The sequence below is a fragment of the Archocentrus centrarchus genome, chromosome 14, assembly GCF_007364275.1.
Source record: "Archocentrus centrarchus isolate MPI-CPG fArcCen1 chromosome 14, fArcCen1, whole genome shotgun sequence".
Taxonomy (NCBI): Eukaryota; Metazoa; Chordata; class Actinopteri; order Cichliformes; family Cichlidae; genus Archocentrus; species Archocentrus centrarchus.
Genome location: NC_044359.1, coordinates 30,217,287 through 30,244,492, shown reverse-complemented (window position 1 = coordinate 30,244,492; position 27,206 = coordinate 30,217,287). Strand labels below are relative to the sequence as shown.

At 40.3% G+C, this 27,206-nt stretch overlaps 3 protein-coding genes across 3 annotated transcripts; 1 reads left to right on the top strand and 2 right to left on the bottom strand.

Moving 5' to 3' along the window:
• Window positions 1–5,230: 5,230 nt before the first annotated feature.
• On the top strand, window positions 5,231–10,133 carry gng3 (guanine nucleotide binding protein (G protein), gamma 3). Its single transcript, XM_030746754.1, has 3 exons — window positions 5,231–5,413; window positions 6,266–6,365; window positions 8,574–10,133. Exons 2-3 carry the CDS (start codon window positions 6,267–6,269, stop codon window positions 8,700–8,702), a joined length of 228 nt encoding a protein of 75 aa, XP_030602614.1. The 5' UTR covers window positions 5,231–5,413; window position 6,266; the 3' UTR covers window positions 8,703–10,133.
• A 694-nt stretch (window positions 10,134–10,827) lies between these two features.
• banf1 (barrier to autointegration nuclear assembly factor 1) lies at window positions 10,828–13,301 on the bottom strand. Its single transcript, XM_030746751.1, has 3 exons — window positions 13,165–13,301; window positions 12,070–12,234; window positions 10,828–11,637 (listed from the first exon to the last, which is right to left on the bottom strand). The coding sequence occupies exons 2-3, from the start codon at window positions 12,193–12,195 to the stop codon at window positions 11,491–11,493; spliced, it is 273 nt and encodes a 90-aa protein (XP_030602611.1). The 5' UTR covers window positions 12,196–12,234; window positions 13,165–13,301; the 3' UTR covers window positions 10,828–11,490.
• A 7,153-nt stretch (window positions 13,302–20,454) lies between these two features.
• Window positions 20,455–23,401, bottom strand: prdx5 (peroxiredoxin 5). The gene is made up of 6 exons (XM_030746742.1): window positions 23,009–23,401; window positions 21,862–21,996; window positions 21,642–21,773; window positions 21,470–21,508; window positions 21,320–21,384; window positions 20,455–20,811 (listed from the first exon to the last, which is right to left on the bottom strand). Exons 1-6 carry the CDS (start codon window positions 23,102–23,104, stop codon window positions 20,706–20,708), a joined length of 573 nt encoding a protein of 190 aa, XP_030602602.1. The 5' UTR covers window positions 23,105–23,401; the 3' UTR covers window positions 20,455–20,705.
• Window positions 23,402–27,206: the final 3,805 nt, after the last annotated feature.

The window sequence follows — 27,206 nt, the reverse complement described above, 5'->3', positions numbered from 1 at the left end:
GGAGATCAAAATTGCACGTGCAGAACTGAGAGTCATGTCCAGTAAAAGAAGAAAAAACATTTGGCGACTTTGCCTCAAAATAATTCTCAAATACTACACATCATTACCACGTGCACAGTTTCACAACATTACAGTCTCTGAAACAGTTGTAAACCTTGCCATTTCAGCTGCTGATTGGCTAATTGTGAGCATGGGCATGATAACCACCATCTTTCGTGTTCATAATTCTACTGTCTAGCAAACACAGACAGTATAAAGGATGGATGCAGCTACAGTGATGTCCCATTTTGAGGCCTCCGGCTGAGCATATTTGGCGTTACTATCTGCATGGTTTCAAACCAGATAAGATGAGCGATCGGCGGATCTGACTGTGAAACTAACAACACTGCACTTTCTGTGAACACACCCCGGATAATCTGTCTTTCTGAAACTTAATAATGACCATGATTTTACAAAATGAACTTCATGTTTTATTCAATATGACCTGAAACCAGTGTTTGAGCCCATAAAGCCATCAGGAAAGTGTTTACTGAGGTCATGGAGCAAAGGATCCAGATGCTGTTTTTCTGTAGACTTCTATACAGCCGGAAGACTTTTTTTTGCAATCAGAAGAGCTGCCTGCTCCTACTTCTTGTCCTTCTTCTACTTTTGGGTGCTCCTTTTAGGGGTCGCCACAGTGGATCACCTGCCTCCATTTCACACTATCCCTAGCATCCTCTGTCACACCAACCCTCTGCGTGACTTCCTTCACTATATCCATGACCTTTCTCTGAGGTCTTCTTTTTTGCCTCCTGCCTGGCAGCTCCAGCTTTAACATCCTTTGTCTAATACATCCACCATCGCTCCTCTGCACATGTCCGAACCATCTCTGCCTTGTCTCTCTCTGACTTTGTCTCCAGCTAAACTTGAGCCATTACTCTGATGTCTCCATCACTCCCAATGAAAATCGAAACATCTTTAACTCTGCCACCTGTCTCTTTGTCATAATCATACATCATAGCAGGTCTCACTACCATCTTGTAAACCTTCCCTTTCACTCCTGCTTTATCACCTCTCTTGTGCACTGTCTGTTGCTTTGGATAGTTGAGAGCAACCCATTCTTTCACACATGTTTGTAGAAGCAGTCTGAATGCCTAGGTGCTTGGTTTTATACACCTGTGGCCATGGAAGTGACTGGAGCACCTGAATTCAATGACTTGGATCATTTGGCAATATAGTGTAAATAAATTTAAAATAGATGACATATTCAAATATTACTCAATGCAGAATTTCCTGAATGTTTACATGGTAAATGTTTGTCGGACACATCTTTATCTCAGCTGTTCGCACATCTATTGTCACTTTTAGTACAGCGTGTGGCGCGCTGATGAGAATGATTTACTCACTACAATGCATCAGCCTCCTAAAATAACCTCCTATAAAAGTGTAGGCAGTTTACAAGATAGCTCACCAACCATTGGTGCATGATGACTCAGTGGTTATCACAGTGGATGTTTTAGTGTGATAGGTCCACAGAGATTTTATTTAAAGGCAGCAGCTCTTTTCAAAAGCCTGAAATCATCAGACATAAATGCGCTTCAATACAAACACTTCAGTGACTGTTGAACTGCATTTCAGTAGCACGGTGGAATCAATGGCCCAAATGGCTTAAAATGAAAATCTTTTACCAACATCGTTTCAATATTTATTGACATCAACCTCGAGGCAGAGAACGGCTCGGCGCGCCGCCTGCGTTCAGACAAAAACAAGGCACTGACCAAGTCACGCAAGTTTCTTTTGTGTTTGAGAGGTGAAGTGATTATCTGCCCTCAGTTATACAGGTAAATAATGAGATGGCTTTCAGGTCTCATTCTCTCCTTCATTTGCTGTCTTGTTACTGAAATTGCATCTAAATTTGTGTTTGCAGTTGTTAAAATTCATTTTCTGAATCAGGTGCATGAAATGAAGCTGCAGTAAAGATATGAGACCGTTTCTCTCTCAGCTTTAAGTCTCCAGACTTAAAGGTCCCAGTGTGGCATGGCGGTAATTATGTTCAACTTAATTAAGCTTTTTTAATTATGTAAAAAGAAATGTAATAATAGGTAATTAAGTGTACCATTTAAAGGATAGAAGATGGAACATACACATAGCACTGAGTTAATGCCTGAAATTGTGCAAAACTGGATTCATGTAGATTTTTCTTAAAAGGACATAAGATGACCTTTCACTGAGCTGCATGTCTATTTTCAAAAACTCACTCCTGCATTGTTTTTTCCACTTGCGCTTGTTGCTATTTTTTGATTATTACAACATCAGATAATTAAGTGACTTATCTGCTGGATGTGCACCCACACTAATTACAACAGAGAATAACCTGCAGAGATGAAAGAGGAGCTCTCGTAGACCATCTGGTGAGGGCTTTAGACACGGCTCCTGCAGTCATGTAGTGGTTTGTACCTGCTGTCGCTGTTTTTCAGAGTTTGTGCCAGCGCACAAACACACACACGTATACGCAAAAATCAAAGGATTAAAAGTGGTTTTCAAAATACAAGTAATGCTGCCAAATACCTGCTGAAAAAAAATGTGGTTCATTTCAAAAAATATATGACAGCAAAATAGCCTAAAAGTGACCTGAAAAAGCAATGAATTGCTGCAGCTTATGTTGGTATATACTGTGTTTTATATTGTACATGTAAAGAATTTGTGTCAAGAATTCAGCATAAACGTCTGAATGCTCACAAATCGTCTGCTTGCAGCTACATCTTGCTGTTAAAAGAGCAATTCATATTTGAATATTCAGAATAAATGGTTGATAAATAACATGCTGCCTTCTGTCCCAGTCATGATCTCATAATATTACGTGACAGCACAGAAATCACGGTGAATAATTAGAAAAAAAATCAATAATAGACATGTTCAGTCTCAGATCACCTGCTCTTTTTGTTAATGTTTTCATTTCAGATTTAGATACTGTGTCTGCTGACTTGTTGAAACACCTGTAGGACACAACAGTGGGAGCGTTATACCTGTGTTTGTGTTTCTATAGCAAAGAAGTAGGATAAAATGTAATGACACAGGACCCCTTTGACAGTATGTTTTATAGTTTATCAATAGAACTTTTGTAGATCAATAGAAAATCTGCGTGGACTTAAAATTTATGATTGTTTTGCTGCTTTTTTTTTCATAACGTCGGTCTGCACGTATTACATATCCCCTATATGCAAGTTGTGATTTAGTTGGTCAGAACATCAAAATAAAAGCTACTAAATTTCATTGGACATTTTCTTGATTTGAAAAGCTTCCTGCTCCAACCAAACTGGCACTGGACCCTAATTAAAATGGAGATGTTTCATTCCTGGTGATATATTGAGATCTGTACCTGTCACTGCTCTTTGCACTCTCTTTCTGCTAATCTGGATTATTTGAATGTGTGCATTATTTACCTCAGAAGAAGATGGGGGGGGGCTCTTGGATCCCTCGGCCGGTTTTTTGTGAGCAGGCCTGTTGCTGCCGAGGTTTGATCCAAGTCTGCCAGCATCATCCAGCAGATGGAGTTCTTGAACCGCAGTGGCAGCTCATCTTTTCAGCTTCCACTGCTGTTTGCTCTGCCACAGGCCAGTCAACACTAGAATCAGTCATGTCTGCATCATATACAGCAAAATAGTCACTTCAAATTAAACTTATGGCTGCGTGTCTTCCCCCACTCTCTCTCTCACTCTGTTTTCCTGTCCACTCTCCACTGTTGCAGCTCCTTCACCTCTGCTACTGGAACCATTCAGCATGTTACACTGGCACGAATAATATGCACTGCTGACATGCACAGATTTAGCTTTCTTTTTGTTTTTAAAACATGCTACAGCGTTATTAAATAAGAGTATTGAACAGGGTGGCTGTAGCTCAGGTCATCTACTAATTAGAAGGTTGATGGTTCAGTTCCTGGCTGCTCCAGTCTGCATGCCAAAGTATCCTTGGGCAAGATACTGAACCCCAAGTTGCTCTCTGATGTCTCCATTGGAGTGTGAAGGCCAGATGTAGAAAAAAGTGCTTTAAGTGCTCGAGTAGAACAGTACTATATAAAAACCAGTCCATTTAATAACAATGAAAGCTGCAAAATCCAAGATGACAGTACTGTGCAAAATAATAATAATAAAGTTAAATAAAAAATATTTCTTTAGTGAAGTCAAGACATGATCAAAAAAATCAAAGAACAAGTAATATTGTTTTGAATGTATATGCACCAAACACAAGGCCAAAACTCTACATTCAAACGTTTTCTTCTCTCTTATGTAGTCTTTATTAAATATTTGATGATGTTGTTAGTCTCTCATACCCACAGAATGACTTATGGCAAGCAAAAGGGACAAACTAGCACGAACGCGAAACGCCCCTCACTACCAGAGACTATAAAACTGTAAAGATATGCCACAGCCGATAAAAAGAGAAGAAAGGGCGAGCAGCACAGCGCCATTAAAGCCTAGATAACACTAGCATAGCAAAGATGGCGTCGGACTGCTTTTGAAACTTCAGCTCCGTGTGGTTGATTTCCAGGCTGTCTACTCGAGATTCGCTGGATATAATTTACTTCTCTACATTTTTTCATAGCACAGCCTTCGTTGTAGAGTTAAATACATACAGAGTGTTGCTTTTCTTGTAAACAGCGACAGATAGAGCTGTTGTTGGCGGTGCGCTAACGGTCATCTTAACTTCACAGGATCTCTGGTCTGAGAGCATCATGAAAATCTGGTTTCTGACAAAAATACATCCGCTCTGCCATTTTGTTTTTATTCAACATTATAATATGTACAAATTCAGACATTTCTCTAGGTCATCTGTAGCACATACTCATTTAAATGCCAGCAGAAACCCCCCCCCCCAATTTAAAGTGTGATGTAAACCGCTAAACCAGACTGCAGCAGTCCCCATAGCAACAGAGGAGAGGGTGGGCATCACAAACGGCACACAGACCACATCATGATTCAGGCCTATGGAGCGCACGTCTCAAGCTGTGTATAATCTTTTAGCACTGAAAACCAATCCCACGCCACACAGACAGCCCTGCTCCTGTCAGAGATTGAAACCTGAGAGATTCCAGTTGGCCCCAATTTCCTCAGTAGAGACGTGGTACAATCCACCCACATAAGAAAACCTTTACCGATGGTTTCCCCCCTCCCTCTGTCTGGCAGGTACCACTCACTGCCGAGGGGGTTATCCTATCCATCCACCGCAAATCTAGTCCTCATTGTGGCAGAATTGCAGTGCACTGGACTGTACAGAGCAGGGTACCATCCAGGCTGTTGTCTGTGAGGGGTGGGGTCCGGCTACACTGATACCACCAACCATAAGCTCACAGAGGGACACAGAGAGGCAGAAAAAGACAGGGGAAAAGAGAGAGAAGAAGGGGGGAAGACTGCACCTGAAGAGGAATATAATACGGGTAAGGAGAAAAGGGGGTGGATGGAGGGAGAAGGAAAAAGACAATGGGGAAAGGTCCAGAATGGTTCAAATAGATTCGCTCCTTTACTGCTCTGCTTCCCCCCCCCTCCTGCTGACAATCCATCTGATTTGAGTCCTTTTCCATCTGTGACATGTTTTGGGTTGTTGTTTTTTTTTTTCCCTTCAGTTGTATGTGGGCATCATTTCGTGAATGGCTGCAGTGGTTATTTCATTCTACACTTGATATATCTGTGCCTGTTCATAGTGGGAGAATCTGTGGGCCATAGTGAATGATGCTTACCATTTGGCCCAGTTTGTGTGTTGCCTTTGCATTTTTGAAAATTTATGGGCTTTTGATCCCCATATCAGATGACATAATGTGGTAGCTGTGCCGATTCTGTGACACGGTATTGTCTGATATTTATATTGTCTGGCTTCATGCTTGCTTTGAAGCCCAACCGGCCTAAATATATAAATAAAATGCTACCATTTGTGAGCATAGTTACTTAATAGCTGTATATAATGTATTTTCTCTCAGATGTAGTTCATTTGATCAGCCAGATGGTATTTAAAAAAAAAAACAAATTATCCTCTCAATAAACCTGTAAAATAGAAATAGCATAACTCACTGTAACCTTATGCAGCAATACTTGTACTTTGTTTGGTTTTGTTTTGGTTTACAAATCTATTTATTCAAAGTGAAGGACTGCATTTCTCATGCAAAACACACAGGATTGATTATTCCTGTGAAATGTAAGACAACTCATTTCATTTCAAATGAAAACCAAACAAATGCATAAATGCACTGAATGCTTCTCCTATCAATTTTATACGTTGCTGTGTTTGTGGTTAGGATGAAAGGAGACACCCCAGTGAACAGCACCATGAGTGTCGGCCAAGCCAGGAAGCTGGTGGAGCAACTGAAGATTGAGGCCAGTTTCTGCAGGATAAAGGTGAGACGCACATATTAACCGTGACACTGCAACCCTTGAAAATTAAAGGTGACCGAATATGGCACTAAATAACTTTTAAAACCTTATCTACTAAGGAAAAAAAATCTTTTGCTATGTTGTTATAAGTGTGTGAATTAGATGGTAATAATTATGTTGCACAAGTTCAGTGTAAAGACTTTGGTGTGAGCGATGACGGGTAGGTGGAGCGGCAGCGATGGCCTTCTGAAAGGCACTTCAAGGGAATGCTTCCTGTTGGAGACTTTCCAAATGGTATTGGCCTCTCTGACGTTCCCAACTGCATCAAAGCCACCTTGCAGCGACGCGTTGCCTCTTTTTTTAATCCATGAGCATAAAAACAAGCAGAAGACAAAACTTGTCTCGTCCTAAAACGACAGCATGTGTTAGAAATAAGCTTTAGCTGCTCACACCTCTGGCTAATAATTAGAATCTAAGAATAGAATTTAAGAATCTAAAGCAGAACGAGGTTCGGCACACTTTCAAAACGTTCCCTCCAAACCCTTGAAATGTTTAGCTGCTTCATGTAAAGACTGAAATCATTTTTGAGAGAAATCCACAGTAAAATTTGAGGTTTTCAGGAGCTAAATAAGGATTCAGTTGACTTTCGATTACTTTTATCTTTGCATATTTCCTACATGCATTCAGATTTCATTAAGCAAGCTATCTATTCATCCTTCCACTTATGTAATTCAGGGTTGTAGGTGGGCTGGAGCCTATCTGAGCTATCATAGGGCAAGAAGCAGGGCTTAAGCAAACAAAGTCTAATCAAAGAATAATGTAATGAATTTGAATTGTTAATCTTGCTTTTGTAGTATCACTATGTTTCATCCTTTCATCCTCTCCATATCATTTGTAGTAATGTGTCCACACAGACAAATTTAAAATTTTACCCAGATTTGCTGAAGCAAATTTTGATCCAGTTCAGTTTTCGGCTCTGACTGCTGTGCATGTCATTTTTTTTTTTTTTTAGTAAACAAGATTTTTTTTAAGTTCGATCAAATCAGGGAAATGCCAGGGATTCAAACGTGAGGATTTCCATGCACAGTGACGGCTCTTAAATGGAGCTTTTCATTATTATGAAATATTACTCAATTCATTTTGGCTATTTACTGCCAGTTTACAACAGTCATCTCAAGGTGCCTTATATTGTAAGACAAAGAATCTGCAATATTAGAGAGAGAAATCCATCAGATGATTCCCTAAGAGTAAGAATTTGGTGACAGTGAGGAGGAAGAACTCCCTTTTAACTAATCTGCTGAGACTAGTTGAGGCATGAGGGATGGATTTATCAGAAAACAGGATTTCCTGCTATATACAGTGGCATGGATGGACCTGGATAGGAGGAAGAACACTGATGGGTACATTTCCTTTAACCAGGTGGAAATAAATCTGGGGAAATTGATAAAGAGCAGAGTTCAGGAAAAATTTTAAAAAAAAGATCAGCAAGTGGGAAAAACCAGTTGCCATTAATGCTTTTAGTGGTCCTCATGAGGGCCCGACAAATTTTATGTTTATGACTCTGATCCACAAAATAATATTCATATATACAAAAGATTATTTCAAAGATAACCTAGACATACCTCAAAACAACCAGCGAGGGTGGGGATGAGCCTATCCCGGCTGTCATAGGGCGAGACGTGGGGTGCAATCTGGACAGGCTGCCAGTCTGTCGCAGGGCTAACAAACAGAGGCCATTCACACCTATGGCTAATTTAGGTCTTAGAACCCACAAATGCATAGAGAACGTGCAAACTCCACACAGAGGGAGCCCAGCAGGACGAAGGACCTTCTTTCTGTGAGGTGACTGATAACCACCACACCACGGGTTCCAAACAGTGTGTAAAAATCAACAATTATCTTTGTTAAAACGCCTTGAGATGACTCTTATGACAGCAAGAGCCATCTCAAGATGCTTTAAAAGTGTAAAGTGAAGACCTAACAATCACACAATATTAAAAGCAAGGACTTTGCAACTGTGAGGAGGAAGTCATCAGGGAATGACCTGTACACCGCTGGGATCAGGCAGGGGCAGCCTGCCGTGACCAGTAGGGGGATGAGGCGTGTTGTGTAGAGGAAAAAAAAGAGAATAGAGGAAAGACAACAAGTGATTTGCAAGAACATGTCTCATGGTTAAAAAGAAATTAGCACATGTTCATTAAATGCTCTAATCCCCATCATCTCCACCTCCAGGTATCAAAGGCAGCGGCCGACCTGATGGCGTACTGCGACGCACACGCCTGCGACGACCCCCTGATCACCCCCGTGCCCACCTCAGAGAACCCTTTCAGGGAGAAGAAATTCTTCTGCGCTTTGCTTTGAGACAAATCAGGGATTGTTGTGATTAAAAGTACAACTGTACAGTGTGTACATGTATGTACATTGTGTACAAGTACTTCAAATCTGAATAAGACATTAATGTACTATAGTAACGTTGCATAAAAGCTGCCGATGTACAGTACATAATCAACTACAAAATGTCTTGAACTAAATTCCTTTACTGCTAACATCCGTCTCAATGTTAGAGGAGGACGAACAAGAATAATTTAACATTTAATCTATAAAGTTAGAAATATCACAAAGTTGCTAAAAGTCTCAAGGGGAAAAAAAAAAACTGCTTTCATCTGACTGAAAACACATGCATCTCATGCTCAAATAGATTACAAGTAACTGCCAGTGGGGACAACGCAATGATCACCGAGCATCTTATTCCTCCACCAGTCACAGGGAACAGATTCATATTCAAACTTTTAATCGGGATGCTAAATTACCACATTAGGTCTTTGAATTACAGAGGTGCTACATTTCTCAGCACCACTGAGAAGACAGGCCTGCGCCCCGTAATCAAGTAGGATTTTTTTTTCCATTCAGTACCTACTTGTAGACGGGGGTCGTAACACGCGTGCTCCACTTGCAGGAGCGGCATTTATTTTGTAGTGAATTTAAGTTCAAACTCTTATGCATTGCTGACATTCATCATTCACTGGTTTGCCCTATTTTGGCAGTTACTTGTACCCACCAAGGAAAACAGCTGTTTTCGAGTGGATACGTGCAATTGTTTTCTTTTGGGGATTTTATTAAGATTTTAGCATTTTTGCTCATTTCTATACTATAGCCGTAGTGTGGATGTGGAAGTGTGTGTGTGTATACGCATAGGTGCAACTGTGAAACTTAACAATTCTGTGCATCGGATCAATGTCAATTTGAGATTTTATAGATCAATAGCACACACACACACACACACAGACACACACAAAAACACATTCCAGGAGTTATGGACACTCAACATGTAATCTAAGCCATTGAAGCAAAATCAGCTAATCAGTTATTCTGAGTCTGTCACATGAACAATTTTCTATTTCTTTAAGGCAAAAAACTAAATGAAGTGGTTATAATGTACTTTTACAGACAGGCCTACATCACTGTCATTTTAACTGATCAGATCTGAGAGGATCTCCAACGCAGGGGGTTCTTTAATGATTTCCAGAAAAACCAAGGATCAGCCGGTGTCACTTTCTCTATATAAAGTACAGTCAACTGTTTAGTTTCAATACGAGTCTCATAAAAGGAAACAGAAAGCTGTTCTTCTTCTGGTGTCCGTGGCCTGGAACTTTTGGGAAACCCCCTCCTTTGGAGCATTTCAAAAGTAACCAATGCATTTTCATCATCTTGCAAATATCAAATCTGAAGCTTTGGTGGAAAAAGCTAACCATGGAATAATGAAGCATTGAAATAAAGCCTCCTGTCATCAAACGTTTTCTGTCTCTTGGGGTTTTCTCTGATAAAACTGCAACGTGTAAAAACGACACGTCCGAATGTGATACTTGCCTTTTATTGTTTTGTAATAAAAGCAATATAAAAACGGAAACCTTTTCACAGTCAAATGCAAACACGTGGGCCTGTGTCTTAACAAAGAGTAAAGTAACATGCATTAAGGCACCTCAAGTTTAGAAAATCAGCCAAAGACAATATCAAGCTTATCTATAAAGATGTGACCTTAAAAAATAAAAAAAATTTCAATCAGGCTTACTGGTGTAACAAACTGAATACAGGACAGGAAGGGCCTTTTTCAATTTAAAGCCACTGGAACCAATAACAGATATTTTATTTGTAAGTCACGTGACAGTGGGTGAAGAGGGTTTCCTCACTCTTACTCAGTTTGTAAATTGCAGAAAGTTTTGAATACATTATATACAAGTAAATCCTATAAGCTACTTTAGTCAATTAGCTGCTAAAATGGTTTTGGACCTATCATTACGGGCTTGGATCAGGATGGCTGCTGTGTGATGCTCACCAACCCAGCCTAACTTCCTCACCTTCAGACCTGCACTCAGTGATTTTTTTTTTTACTGCCAACAAAACTAGCTATAAAGTTGAGCTCATCCAGCAAACACAGTATCTAAGTTATCAGCAATAGAGTGACACTTTATTATTGACAGTATTCTGGTTTGTTGCACTGGCATCTTTATTTATATACATTTCAATTCGAGTCCAAACAAGCTTGGGCAGACCAGATGTGGGACTGTGGTGCTTTTTCATTTGCAAGATGAAAAGTTAAAACAATTCACACATACACACATATATATATATCTCAAAATATCAGTGTCAGTGAAATCTTTTTTTTTGAGGTTTAGCTTTCATGTTTCATATTAATCAGCACAGACAAACCATCTCAAGAAAGTGCTGAAACAGTGTTGCTGGAATAACAGTTCATGAGACTGTGATATGACACCTTATAACAAACCTCCCAATGGCATTAAAAAAAAAAAGGCAAATGGAGGAAGAAGTCCAAGACTGTAAGGTGACTACAGGTGTTAGTGTGGATTGTACAGGTAAGCCATCACATTATGTGGAAAGAAACATGCTGAACTAAACACAAAAACAAATCTTGATGGTAAAAAGAGTTTACCACTGAACAAAATGGCATAGTTGAGCTTAAAAAGGTCAATTCACAATACACCAAAATTTAAAATTCAACCTTGGACAGAAAGTACGCACACTGAAGTAGGGCCACATGGCTATTATGAGCAGAGGCAGAATTAAATCTACATCACTGAAGAGGTAATGTACAGTTTGGACTTCTGAAATAGAAAAACAAATGACTGAACGTTTATAAGAAGGCGTCGCACCATTCCTTAAGACAGCCATAGCAGTCACCTTGCTGTTTGGAATTTGCCCCGCAAGTGTCCTTCAGCCAGTCTCGGAAAAGCTCCTCATCTTTCTTTAGCACTAGAAACTGTCCGAGGACAACATATGCCTGCGGAGGTGGATGTGAACACACAATACAATAATGTAATTATAAGCTGCATCAACTACTCTGATAACAAGCAGATCAAGTTTTGAATAGAACCTGAAAAACTGCACAGATGAGTGTTTCTTTACAAGTCTAACTGCTACAAAAACAGCTTTTAAGTAAGGTGACACCATGCAGTGTATATTTGAACTTAATGCAAGATTTACAGTTTGTCATATGAAATTATTATTACTGGTGACCGGCATTAATTAGTCTTTACAAGGAACAAGAAATAATCTGTTGAGTATACTTCAACTGTCTTATACTTCTGCTGGAAGTTATTATTTTAATCATTATTTAAATAAGTAGTTCATACTTATTAATTAAAAGGTATTAAAATTGCTGTGAGAATAACTGCCGAAGCTAATCCATGAGGTAAAAAACCCAAAAAGTCACCTTATCGAAACCCTTATCCTCCAGTCTTTTGCCAAGGACCTCTCCGATGCCTGCGAGAGCCATCACAGACTTCTCTCCCATGGGCTCGGCCACAAAGTCTTTATGTTTTTGGGATGTTGATGACATGTTCTCTTTGTAGTCTGTCAGATAATACCAGGTACTGAGCTGTAACACAAATACAAAACACAATGGCCAGTGTAAAACTAATTTGTTCACCTATTTGGTAATAAGAAAGTAAATAAAATCGTCAACATCAGATAAACGTGACGACTTTTATACACAGTAGCTGGACATGACAAATTTCATTTACTGTTCAGCTGCTAATGCAAAGATATCAGCAAGCAAATTTACACCATAGCATTTCATTTCGAACATTTAAATATAAATGAAATAAAATGCATCGTGAACAGAAAAAAACAAAGTATAAAAAAGTACATATCTATATATCCCACACCACTTACATGATCGAAAAGGAGTAGGATGCAGTTTACACTTATTTGATCCTACCTTGTTAATATTACCTAATAATTTACAATTCAGTGTTCACTTATTAGACAAAATACATGCATAACTATATATACAAGTCTACACACACAAAAAATATAAACTTCATAAAACAAAACCAAACTTTATTTTTACATTGAATCTACTGAATTAGACTCACCAAACACGACCACTACAGCAGTGTTTAAACCGTCAAATATTGACGGTAACATAAATCAAATAGATGCTAACGCAGTGTTAAATTGGGCGCGCAACACACAATGCTAACGGTTTTAGCACACCGAGCTAAAGCTCACTAGCTCCAGTTTACATCGCTGCCTGCTTCCCCGTGTCGCTGCAGCTTCTTAGTAGGAGCTATGTCCATTTTAAATCAGGGCACGCTCCTTAAATAATCATAGGCTATCAAGTTAGCGCTGTAACGACAGAAAACAATTTAGGCGCCCACAAATTAGCCCAACTTGCGCTAATGAAGCTTCAACCTACTGAGCTAATTGTTCTTATGTTTCGCTTTAGCTCATTTACGATTAACCGTTTCCCGAGCGCGCGGTAAAGTTTAATACAGCCATATGCCGCAGCTACACATTTATTTACCAGTCAGTGTCCCGTCCAGGCTGAATATTAACGTATTAGCTGGAAAGCAACGCGCTTTCGATTTCTGTTTAAGCACCGGCGACCACAATGCAATGCGCACGCTCTTTGCGCTTTTACGTCAACAGCGTAAGGACAACGTTATTTTCCCCTGATCTTGTTCTCGCAGGATAAACAGATGAAAATTTCGAGCAAACCTGTGATGTCTTCTGATAACGCCAATAGACTCTCACTGGTTAGACTGCGTGCTTTATACTGCTGGCTTACTCGTGGTTCCTACGATACTTAAGAGTAGAATGAGAGGCAGAGCGTTCAGCGTTCAAACCCCTCATCTGTGGAAACAGCTCACACTTTGTATTGAGGAGACAGACACCTTTTCCACTTTTAAAATTAGGCTTAAAACTTTCCTTTTTGATCAAGCTGGATCAGCTGACCCTGAAGATTTCAAAATCAAGTATTTTTCTCCTCCGCAGTGTAATTTTTGGATGGGACAAATGCACCTGTCTCCAATTTTGGGGGGCACATGTCCCACCTATACCATTATCGCCTCTTCTGAGTCATTCACAAAATAACCAGTTCAGTCAAAGAAGAATCCCTGCAGCCTCCAACTGTTACAGAATAGAAACAAAAACATGAACGTTGCTAGCAAACAAACAAACTTGCAGCAGGAGCTCTCCACCTCCCTTCACCATGTCGCCAGCAGGACAGCGCCCTCATCAGCCTGTGTGAGTGTCGGGTATTGTGTGAACGCACACGCGTATATGTGGATGCGCGCGCATTCGCACACTGACCCCCCCCCCCCCCCCCCCCCCCCCCCCCCCGCGCGCGTGTGTGCACACAAAGACGCTTCGGAATGTTGAAAATTCTATGAAGTATTAGGTAACAAAGAGATCTAAGGAGGTTCTGTTAAATAGAACTCTTTAACTGGACACATTTGAAACTTTCTTTCAGTGCGAATCAGACTTCTCACCTGAATGCAACACAAGAGTTTTGAAAACAATTTTGGATTTTTGACAATTTCCTAACTGCAACAAGAAGAATTTTTGAAAAAATGCTTCACACGTTGCTGCGAAAACACCGCTCAAAATGTCAGTGGACGTTTCATCCAGTGATCTTGACATTTTTGAAGGAACCATGCTGGGAAAATGCCACAGAGTGGAGGCTTTCCTTGGAGAGGGCGGCTTTGGTTTTGTAACCAAATGTCGTAATATCCAAACCAACAAATCCGTGGTGATCAAAGTCAATAAGAACCACCCTGCAATTTTGCAACAGGCAAAAAAAGAAATATTCATCCTCGACAAGCTGCGATGCCTGGATCCAGACAGCTGCAATCTTGTCAAATGGAATGGCTTTTTCATCGACAGGGAGCGTATATGCCTCAATTATGAACTCCTTGATCAAAGCCTGCTGGATTACATGGAGGACCGCCGCAACCAAGGCCTTCCCATACGTGAGGTGAGGCCAATTTTATATCAGCTGGCCAATGCCCTGTCCCACCTGAGTGCAATGGGAATAATACACGCTGACCTCAAGCCAGAAAACGTGATGGTTGTGGACCGAAATCAGTCTCCCATCAAAGTGAAAGTTATTGATTTTGGCCTGGCGTGTCCCGTGTCTGCAGTAATTCCAGGTGACTGTGTGCAGACAGTTTGGTACAAGGCACCAGAAGTAATGCTCCACGCTCCATTCGATCAAGCTATCGATATGTGGTCTCTGGGCCTGATAGCTGTGGAGCTGGCCATAGGGCGGCCTCTCTACCCTGGTGAGAGGGATTATGATGTTTTCAGATACATCATACAAACTCAGGGCCAGCCACCAGACTATGTCTTAGATCGTGGGTTTGATCCAGATTTGTTCTTTGTACAAGACAACCGTGGTGATCAGCGGTGGAAATTTAAATCTGAAGAACAATTTCAGCGTGAGACAGGATATCAAGCGCAAGAAACCAGATATGTAAAGCTCAGGCGTCTTGATGATCTGGAACAATTAATGAAAATGAAAACAGGCCACCAAAGCGGCCAGGATTTGTTGGTGAGCCTCATTAAACAGATGCTGCACTTAGATGCCAACCAACGCATCTCTCCCTTGGAGGTTCTCCGGCATCCATTCTTTGACCCCGGCCTCTCGCAGAGTTCCTTCAGAGACCACTGTAATGACATGAAGAACACAGAGGATCAAAGCCTTGTTCTCTGTCAGCAGCCTTCCAGCTGGCCATCAGAAAGTCCACATAGCATTAAGTGGAGTGTCCAAAAGCCAGATGAATTAACCAAGGAAACACCGCTCAACAAGTCAGAGGACACATCATCCTTCCTCCCCAGTGATTTTGACACTTTTAAAGGAACCATGCTGGGAAAATTCTACAAAGTGGAGGCTTTACTCGGAGAGGGCTGCTTTGGTTTTGTAACCAAATGTCTTGATACCAAAACCAACAAATCTGTGGCAATAAAAGTCAACAAGAACCACCCGGAAATTTTGCAGCAGGCAAAATCAGAAATATTCATCCTAGAGCAGCTGAGATGCCTGGATCCAGACAGCTGCAACATCATTAAATGGAATGGCTTTTTCATGGACAGGGAGCGTGTATGCCTAAATTTTGAACTCCTTGATCAAAGCCTATACGATTACATGCAGGACCGGAACTACCAAGGCCTTCCTGTAAGTGAGGTGAGGCCAATTTTGTATCAGCTGGCCAATGCGCTGTCCCACCTGAGTTCCAGGGAAATAGCACACACTGACCTCAAGCCAGATAATGTGATGATTGTGGACCGAAATCAGTCTCCCATGAAGGTGAAAATTATTGATTTTGGACTGGCATGTCCCGTGTCTACATTGGCTCCACATGTCTCTGTGCAGAGCCTTTGGTACAGAGCACCAGAGGTAATGCTCCAGGCTCCATTCGATCACGCTATCGATATGTGGGCCCTGGGCCTGATAGCTGCAGAGCTGGCCGTAGGGCAGCCGCTCTACCCTGGTCAAATGGCTTATGATACTTTCAGATACATCATACACACTCAGGGCCAGCCACCTGACTGTGTCTTGGACCGTGGCTTTAATACACATTATTTCTTCATCAAAGAAAACTGCGGAGACCAACACTGGAGATTTAAAGCTGAAGAAGAATTTAAACATGATACAGGATATCAAGTGCAAGAAACACGGTTCATAAAGCTCAGGCGTCTTGATGATATCCAACAATTAATGAAAATGAAAACAGGCCACCAAAGCGGTCAGGAGTTGTTGGTGAGCCTCATTAAACAGATGATGCATTTAGACGCCAATCAGCGCATCACTCCCTTAGAGGTTCTCCAGCATCCATTCTTTGACCCCGGCCTCTCACAGAGTTCTCCCAGAGACCACTGTAATGACACTGAGAACACAGAAGATCAAAGCCTTGTTCTCTGTCAGCAGCCTTCCAGTTGGCAGTCAAACAGCCCACACAGTACAGACTGGAGTGTCCAAAACCCAGCTGTACACCTAAATTCTACGTGGAGCAGCAACAGTGAAGAGTGTGACATTCAATTTAAAAACAATGCAGATGCTTTCCACGCCTGCTTCTGCTATCCTCCGCAGTCTCATCAAAGTTGCCCAAATTGTCCACACTGTGAAACCCAAAACTCAATTAATTATTACACCAGCCCAGCACTTTGATGAAAAATTAATTTCTAAGCTGCTCCAAAAAACATCATTTTGGCTTTTTTTTTTTTTTTAATTTTCACTTTCCCCTCACCCACCAGTCGGTCGCGGCAGATGGCCGTCCCTCCCTGAGCCTGGTTCTGCCGGAGGTTTCTTCCTGCCAACAGGGAGTTTTTCCTCCCCACTGTTGCCAAGCGCTTGCTCATAGGGAATCATCTGATTCTGGGGGTGTGGATTCTTGTGGAAATAAGACATTTAAAAAAAAAAAAGCCTATAAAGCATCAGATATAATCGTGACCTTGAACAAGTTACCATCCTATTCAAGCGTCACTGAGGAGCAACAATTCTTTTGAAAATTGGCTAAAACTAAAAATTTGACCTTAAATTCAGTGTTCAATACTTAAAATGATGTTACTGTGTTATCAGTGTGACTGTTTTAAGTCTTAATAAATAAAAAAAAAAAAACCATAAGATTGTCTTCTTGTCTTCTATTGCATAGTGTTTAAAACTGTAGACACTGTTTTTCAATTTCTTTGTGGAGGTGGCTAATGTGAGGTTAGATATCACCCCGGGCCTTTGACCCATCATGCTCCATGCTCTGCCTTTTTCTATCAGTTTAAGCCTTTCCATGCCCTCCTTGTGCAAGGTGTCAATGATCATCTTTTGGACAACTGTCAAGTCAGCAGTTTTTGCCATGATTGTGTAGAAGAAGAAGAAGAAGAAGAAGAAGAAACATCCTTTATTGTCCCACAGAGGGGAAATTTGGGTGTAACAGCAGCCGCAGTTATTATAAATATAAATATAATAATTTACACTATTGAGAATATATATATATATATATATATATATATATATATATATATATATATATATATATATATATATATATATATATATATATATATATATATATATATATATATATATATATAAAATCAACAAACAAGATTAACCTTAATAATACTAATAATAACACTATATACAATGTACATGATGTGCCTGTGTGTTGAACCTTAACAGGCCGGACTATTTAGAGTATATTATATATTATCCTACATTGTGTAGGTTATTGTGGTTTTTGTTGGGAGCAGTGATGGTTATAAAGTTTTACAGCTGCTGGGAGGAAGGATCTGCGGTAACGCTCCTTTGTGTATTTAGGATGCAGCAGTCTGTCACTGAAGGAGCTCTCCAGCTCGGCAACAGCTTCATGCATGGGGTGGGAGACTTTGTCCATCAGTGATGTTATTTTGGTTAGAGTCCTTCTGTCTCCCACCACCTGCACTGAGTCGAGAGGACATCCTAGGACAGAGCTGGCTTTCCTGATGAGCTTGTCTATCCTCTTCCTCTCAGCTGTAGACAAGCTGCTGCTCCAACATACTGTTGCATAGAAGATGGCTGATGCCACTACAGAGTCATAGAAGGTCTTCAGGAGTGCCCCCTGCACTCCAAAAGACCTCAGCCTTCTCAGCAGGTAGAGTCTGCTCTGACCCTTCCTGTAGAGCGCATCAGTGTTATGAGTCCAGTCCAGTTTATTGTTCAGGTGAACACCCAGGTACTTATAAGAGTCCACTATCTCAATGTCCACTCCCTGGATGTTCACCGGTGTCCGTGTGGTGGGTCTGCGCCTGCGGAAATCCACCACCAGCTCCTTGGTTTTAGCGGCGTTGATCAGGAGGTGGTTCCGCTGGCACCAGTCCACAAAGTCCTGAGTCCACTGTCTGTACTCTGAGTCATCCTCACCTGTGATGAGGCCAACTATGGCAGAGTCGTCAGAGAACTTCTGCAGATGGCAGCGTGGGGAGTTGATGGAGAAGTCTGCAGTGTAGAGGGTGAAGAGGAACGGTGCCAGCAAAGTGAGCAAAGCGTTAAAAAAAAAATGCTATTTGATTTTTTACTTTCTTCTTTTTCAAATGCTTTCTGGAAAAATAGTGTTGTGTGCACCTATATTATTGCATGTATAATTTACATATGTATATGTTTTTATAATTGTTAGACGTGGGCAAACCACCAAACAAAATGACTTGAGTCTTTTGTCAAGCATAATGACCATGTCAATCCAGGGCTGCACGCTTACTTTATCAGGTGGCTGCACAGATACTAGCAAGCTAAATATTTCAGTAGCACAAAAGTAATTTATTAGCGCACACAAGTGCAAAGTTTGATATGTTTTATTCATCAAAAACATTTAATACTGATCAAAAATGCATTTATGTAGGTTGACTGTCAATAGAACTGTTCTTTAATTAAACAATGTTCTGACATGAAAGAACCTCACAGATAATGTAATGAACAAATTATTCACTTTTTAATATCAACCTTAAGTTAAAAAAAACAGCTATTAAAATATGCCCATTCAGCTTGAAACTCTGTTTGTTTGGCTGAAAAAAAATTAAATCTAATAAATAAAAATAAATGTCAATAAAAATAAGAACCAAAGAAAATAAATAAAAGTGAAACCTCTCACATTTAATCAACAAGCTGTGTGCGTCATTGACAACAAAGTGTTCTGTTGGACTTTACAGCCCTGCATTTAATAATTGGCCAGACAGATGCTGGAGCACACAAAGGGTTAAAAAAAAAAAAAAACACTGGCCTAGGCAAAAGAGCCAAAAATGTTTTTTCCGCCTCTCATTTGCAGCCACAAACTGCTCCCAAATTGACTTCTTTTCCAGTAAATATTAGATGAGTGACCATCCCAGGATTAAGATGACTGAGGTTTCTATATATGAAAGTAAACTGACAACAAGACGTTGTAAACAAGCCATGTTCATGGCAACATTCGCTTTTACCTCATTCAAAAGAATTTCTGACTCCTGGGCAGTGACATAACCCTATGTTGAGCCTTCAAAATAAAAGCGTGCGATTTCAAAATCAAGTATTTTTCTCCGTGGTGTACTTTTTGGGTGGGACAAATGCGCCTGTCTCCAATATTGTCTTCTACGCCTATGCCTGCATTTAATCATTAGTTATTAATCTCTGGCTTCTCTTCTCTCCCACATCATGTCCTTTGTCCTGTCTCCCTCCCCTCTTCCCCAAACAGTTGTGGCAGATGGCTGCCCCTCCCTGAGGTTTCTTCCCGTTTCCTGTTAAAAGGGAGTTTTTCCTTCCCACTGTCACAAATGCTTGCTCATGGAGGGTCATTTGATTGTTGGGTTTCTCTGGAATAATTACCTTACACTGTAAAATACCTTGAGGTGACTTTTATGATTTGGAACTGTATTGAATAATACACATTACCTCCAGTAGCATTAACTGAGTTTTATTAATTAGAAATTTTGACAGCTTCCATTCTACATCATCGACTTTAGCACCCATCTGTCGACCTCATCAAATCCCAGTTTGTTATAGATGTATGAAAATAAGCACCTTTCCTGTCGAGGGAAGCCTGGGCTTCTGCTTAAGCTCCTGCCCCCGCAACCCGGCCCCGGATAAGCGAAAGAGAATGAATGGATGGAAAGCACTTAACTCAGCTTTCAAGCTGAATATTGTAAATAAATCAACTTACATCTTATTGCAAAAGCCCTTCTGTGCTGAGGCTTGTGGTGAGTCATATCTATGTTACACTTATCTAAATTCTAATCAGCACTTGTCTTCATTCTTTCATCACAACATTGTTGCAGTGACACAGAATTTGTGACAAACAGGTAAGGAAAACGGGGATTATTGCTTTCAGTGTAAATTTTATTTACTCAGAAGTAACAGTATACACAGATTGATGCACCATCCTTAGGACTGCCATTCGTGTCATACTTGTGCGCATTAATCGTCATCCAACTCCGTTTCTGACACTAGCATCCACTTGACAATTCCATCTGTCTTTGGGTAAAGAAGGAGGAAGTTTGAGTGGGCTTCTAAGTGTGATTTTTCACAGTAGCTCAGGGTGTGCAGTTTCTTTTAATTCAAAAATCATTCTACAGCTCTGACAGAATACTGGGAGCCAGACTGCAGGTCAGCCCGGTGCCATCCGGCTCTACGTTGATCTTCTTTACAACTCCATCTTCCACCAGCATAGAATATCTGAAACAACATCAAGTACACACTCTACTTTAGTTAAGAGCAATAAATAAATAAAACTCGTGTGCTATGCGTCTTTCAGTATGGACACAAATTTTACAAATACTGGTGTTTTTAATCTTCAACCTGGTAGAAGTGCAAAAGCAGGTGTCATGTAAGGCTGCATGAGCAAGCATTCCCTTTTTCACTCAGTCACTGCTTCACTCTTAGGTGTCCAGTAAACTGATTTCGGACACCTATGAAGTCATCATAAATGTAGCATGTTGTGCAGTGGCGGTGTCAGCAGATGGAACTGCATATGCCAGAGAAAGTAATTTTACGTCCCGGTGCAGGGACTGGTGTGGACACGATATAGTGCAGAAACTTTATACTCAAAACAATCATAAATTTGGACTGTCAATACTGTGCACCCTAGTTATAAATCAGGCATTTTTTAAGACAGTCAAAATTGGATTTAACTTTATATTAAAAAGAAAGAAAGAAATAAACAACATGGGAAAACAATGGTTACCTCTTGGAGCGCTTATTCCCGAGTACCTGCACAATCTGATCACTCTCAAGTAACAGGTCAACTGCCTAATGCAAAGAAAGAGTAACATTAATTTGTACACAGGCACAACAGTTGAAACAGAACTGGAAAATAGCAGACATTTATTTTTACCTTTGTAAAGGCTCCAGTGGGATCAGCCAGCATCCGCACCTGCAGAGGAAAGTGGTCAGCATTACCGAATCGTGAAACGTGTTTCTGTGCATTTCCCCCCATCACTAACCAGAAATCCTTCTACTCTTAAGCAAAGCCAGTGAGATGCAAGTTGTTCAGTTGTAGTCCACACCTTTCCATCTGTTCCATGCTCCTTTCCCCACGCAGCCATGACAAACGCATCGTTGACAGAAACGCACGCCACCTCCTGTATACCTTTACTCCTCAGCTCCGCAGCCTGCTGCACAAAACCTGGGAGGTGAGTCTGAAAGCAACAAAAAAAAAAAAAATAATGTGAGGTAAGCTGATGTAAATATCAATGTGCACAAACACTGTTAACAGTGCAGACTCACCTTGGAACAACCAGGAGTAAAAGCTCCAGGTACGGCAAAGAGGACTCCTTTCTTCCCCTTAAACAGCTGATCCATAGCCACCTTATTTCCTGGCTCCCCCTCCTGAACCTCCACTGCAGGAAGATGTTCACCCACCTGATGAGAGTTGAGATGACAACACAGAACAAAGGTGACCTCCTTTTCAAATTACTACTGTGGATGATAGTAATGTGCACGTCCCTGCAGGACACTGTGTGCATTCCTGTTTGTGTTACGTTAATTATACATTTAAACAAAAGCAAAGACGTTTGGACATCAACAGAATGATGCAGTAGAGAGACAGCCTGGGTTTTTATATTTTGTGCAGCTGATGCTCATTGTAAAAATATATTTATAGTCAAGCATAAAAAAAAAATGTAAAAAATGTATTGTAATTCTACATTTGTTCGCTTTAATCTTTACAGGGATTATAAAAAAATAAACCAATCTGATATTAAGCCTCTTATTAATGACAGCAGGATTTTACACGGCCACTGGAGGGCGACAAATCATATACAGTTGTTTAAAATAACAGAACCCCCAAACTTAATGCTGACACTGAAGGATTAATTATGTGCAACGCTTTTCCCTCATTGAGTGCCTAAAAGCCATTTCAACCATGAAAACAGGCAGTATTATAAACTGCACTTGAATAGTGTTATACCCCAAAAGACAGGCAAAATGAACTAAGTAAACTGAGAAACCTGCAAGTGACCCAAATACGATTTGGTTACGCTTAAAGGCAAATATGCTGGCTATGATTTTGACCGTGTTAAATAATCGAAGGTGGCGTAACAGAATACTATCTGCGCAGGCTTTAAAAAGCTCCATCAATGTGCGTGCATAAAACAAACAAGACTAGGCGACAAAAAGGGAAATGATTTGTTTGAGCGTAAGCTATGTTCAAAACAAGTTTAGCAGATGCGGAGCACCGACAGGACGGTTACTACAGACTACTACATCTGCTTTACATTCGCAGATAACGGCTGTCATGGCGTCAGACAGATAGTTAGCATTGTGAGCTATAACTACAAAAACACGAAGGACATCACCGCGTCATTTGCAACTTTACAGTAAAATGCGACTATACGGACGGCTTCGGCTAAACCACGTACACAGCGAGCCTTACCTGAATTGGCATTTTGACTATTGGAGAAATATGCAGTAGTCTGGCGCTCTGGAGGACCCGGGAGCTTCTGGAGACAGCGGCTGTAATGGAAAGCATTGTAGCTCGCTGTTTAGCAGGCTAGTTAGCTAGTATTAGGTAACGGCTTACGAACGGGTTTGTGGGTTTTTATATTGTGCCGGTGGGTGCTGCGTTGGTTTCCACCCGGATACGCACAAGACTCAGATACGCACTCTAGCTCAGCTACAGTTACCCACAGTGCCGTCCCGCATTAGGTCTAGCTCTTGTGACTTTACTTAGTTTCCAGATTTGGGCCGCTAAGTCTCTATTTACTGCGCCATCTGCTAGCAAGAACCCATCATGCCTACAGTTTGTGTCAGTCTGGATAAAGGACACAAGCTAGCAGTCATTTGAGAGCACCCTGTGGAGATGAGGCAGCGCCAATAAAGAAAAATAACTTTGTACAATGCACAAGAAGTCTACAATAAAGTCAGGAACTTGTGATCTATAAATATACCAATATTCATACTATTAGGCCTTTTTCACAGGTGGAATTAATGATGCTTCAGTTGTGAGCCATAGCGGAAGTGTATGAAGCAAGCGGGCGCAACTGTACCAAACGGACCGCAGCCCTGTGTTACACACCTGTGTATAAGAAAGCAGGCTCTATAGGGGGGGTTCGGGGGGCACAGTCTGCACGTTTCCCATCTTGAGTGTCTCCTGCATGTATAAAATGTGCTACAGCCCATTTAATATCATAAGCCCAATATTAAGCTGCTGCTGTTATATTGATATCCCATTAAAACATCATCTATGTGTTCAGACTTTAAAGACAACCCTGCGTGTGCAAAAATAGGACTACATTTATTTATTTTATTTTTTTTTAAAAAGAAAAGAGAGTCTCTCTGTTGTGAAACACCAGTCTAAATTGTGTTAAGATAAGATAAAATTTTAATGATCCCACAACGGGGAAATTTACAGCAGCTCAAGTTGATTCACTTTTTAAAAATTAAACCGTGTGGCTGATGATTGTGACTCAACAGCACATGTGTCAAACACATGGTCCAGGGCGGGGTCAAAGCTTTAGGATGGATGGATGGACACTGGTTTTAGGGCTAACCCTGAAATTGTCACACCTGAAGGAAAAGCACAGTCATGTTGACCAGAATTTTCCAAAATAAGATAAAGAGCAATTTGTGACATTTGTGGAGAATAGATATGTAATCTGTCACATCGATGTAGTGGCAGTCATCCTGTTCAAGCCATGTTTACAGTGATATGAATGCTGCAAAATGTTATTATTCATATCAATATGTTCTGATTAGACTTTCCACTGGCATTTTTAAAGTGTGCTACTGGAAAGCAAACAATGCATCCATGAAATGCATGTAAAATTATTGTGTGAAAAATAATTAGTTTTTCCACCTAACTTCACCATCTACCCATTTGCTCACCCGGATCTTCCTGCTCTTGTACAGTCTCTCTCTGTCCTATCTCTCTCCATCCTCCCCTCTCCTTTACACTGACAGTAATCTATTAAATGACAGAAAATTTCCCTGTTCTTTGCTATTTAATTCACTATTTACTTAATTTTCTTTTAGTGTGTCCACAGTAAAAACAAAACAAAACAGAAAACCAAGTGTCTCATATTTAATACATGACCTATAAATTAAAAAAAATGCTGGATCTAACAAATATGATGCAAATTAAAAGCCTTATGCATATATATATTATAATAATTATTATTATTGTTAGTATTTTTATCAAAAGGTTTAATAAACACTCCATTTTCAAAAAATTTGAACTTCCTGGCAATTTTTTCATGGTTTGGGCTTTACAGGGTTAAATAAAGAGCTAGAAGTTGTGCTGATGGCTTTTTTTGATGTACAACAGCAGCCGTTTTTTGTAAGATAGAAACAATGAGATGTGTTGGAATTGCAATTCTTTTTCTTGCGGCATCTACAGGACAGAATGTGTAAACTTCTTTGTACTAGTACAGGGGTGGCCAACTCCAGGGCTCGAGGCCCGGTGTCCTGCAGGTTTTAGATGTGTCCCTGATCCAACACACCTGAATCAAATGGCTGAATTACCTCCTCAGTATGCTGTAAAGTTCTCCAGAGTCCTGGTAATGACTTCTATATGTGATTCAGGTGTGTTGGATCAGGGACACATCTAAAACCTGCAGGACAGCGGCCCCCGAGGCCTGGAGTTGGCCACCCTTGTACTAGAATAAAGGGGAACAATTTGTAGTCATTCTTTACAGGTTTTAGAAAACAGTTTTACTTAAGATCATGATGGGCTGTGCGTGGCCCACAGATGAAATGAGATTTCCACCTTTGGTATACTGGGTGGATAATTTGTTGATTTTATGCTAAACTGATGCAGTCTTTATGGGGAAAAATAGTATGTAGAAGTCTATATGGGGAATGCATTAATATTTATTAGGTTTATAGTGTACATGGACATTATTCATTAATGCCATCTGCACTACTCTTTTTCACAATCTCAGTCTTATTTAACTTAATTTTTGTTATTTTTTATCACTGCTGTATATACATCTTTGAGCTATCTCACATTTTAAGGCCTTCACTTCTATTTTTTTACAATTAATGTGTGTCAATAAATGGCATATGCCTTTATTAATAAATGTCCTCGTACAGCCACTGCAAAGCTACTCTTTTTCCATTACTATGAATCTAAATAAATACACTGCTAAATGTAAGAAAAACTTGTTTGATCCAGAGGGAAATTCATATATCTGACATAGCTCATCAGTTATTTGTATGAGAATTAAAAAAGCCTGATGGCTGTGGGTACAAATTACTTTCTGTATGTCTCTGTTTTACAACAGAGAGAGGAGTCTTCAATTACTGATGTTTTTTGGTCCATAAAGATGTTATAAAGAGGCTGATCAGAGTTCTTCAGGATAGCTTCTAACGTCTTTAGTGTGCATTTCTTCACCACCTCTCCCAACGTGTCCAGTCTGGCTCCAATTACAGAGCCAGACTTTCATCCAATCAGGTGGGAGGAGAGAGAAACATGACTGACAGTCTCCTGAAATTATGAAGAGTGCCTCTGGATGTTTAGTGTGTATCTTAGCAAAAGTCTCACAGAGAACTTCACTGGAACTTCAGCTGTTGCCTTGGATTGAATGCACACAAGTATTGCTCTGATACGACTGAATTTGGTACATAATATGGTCGCATAACAACTGCCAATAATTCAATATCAGGAGAAAACACACCTTCTCCTTGACAGTGATATTTGCAGGATTGCACCATCTCTGGTTCATAAATAAAGCCAGACCCCCACCTTTTTTCAAGCCACTAGCTTTAGCATCTCTGTCTGACTGTATGAGAGTGAAACCAGGTAGAGCCGCAATAGTCTGAGATGCTTTGATTCAACCATGTTATATAAGAAATATGAGCTTGTTAAAAATTACTGGGGCACAGTGGATCAATACTGGGACATAGAGCCCAGTAAAAGGGGTGTAGAGACACTGGTGCTACAGAGAAAAACATCAAATCTGGAGGTAAAGCATCCAGTCCTGCTGAAACCCGCAGCAAGAGCCGATAGGTGAGGCTTCTTATGTGAAGGACTGGCTCATCAACAGTTAAGCGTGTGACTGCAGGTGATATGGTCAAAAATATTAAGACACTGACAGCTGAATAGTCTCCATCACAGTACCCTCATAAAATACAAAACACACAGAAATACACGTGCATGCACATCCACAGGGAGAGATGAGACCAATGGTATGCGGTGGTGGTGTGTCCATTTATTACACAACACAAAGCACCTACAATAATCCACTCCCTTTTGCATCAGACAGTGGAAGATCTCACTTTTTTCACAGTGATTTTTATGTGGACATGTTTAGACAAGGACATCAAACTTTGATCTAAATGGAAAAAAAATAAAAATAAAAATAGCCTACACACAGAAATTCACAGCCAGTATCACACACAAAAAAAGAAAAGCCGTGTCAACAAACAACAGTAAATTGAGTAAAAAATAGAATTTAATCATTTAAATAGTCTTTCAAAATACAAACATTGATTTGAACTTCTAAATAATATACCGTTTAGTGGCTATTCTTAATTATAACTGGCAATGTTATATGTACACCGTGGCTATACAAGGAAATGTGAGGTTTGGTAAATTTATTGTATTGCTTATTTATATTAATGCGCACATTATG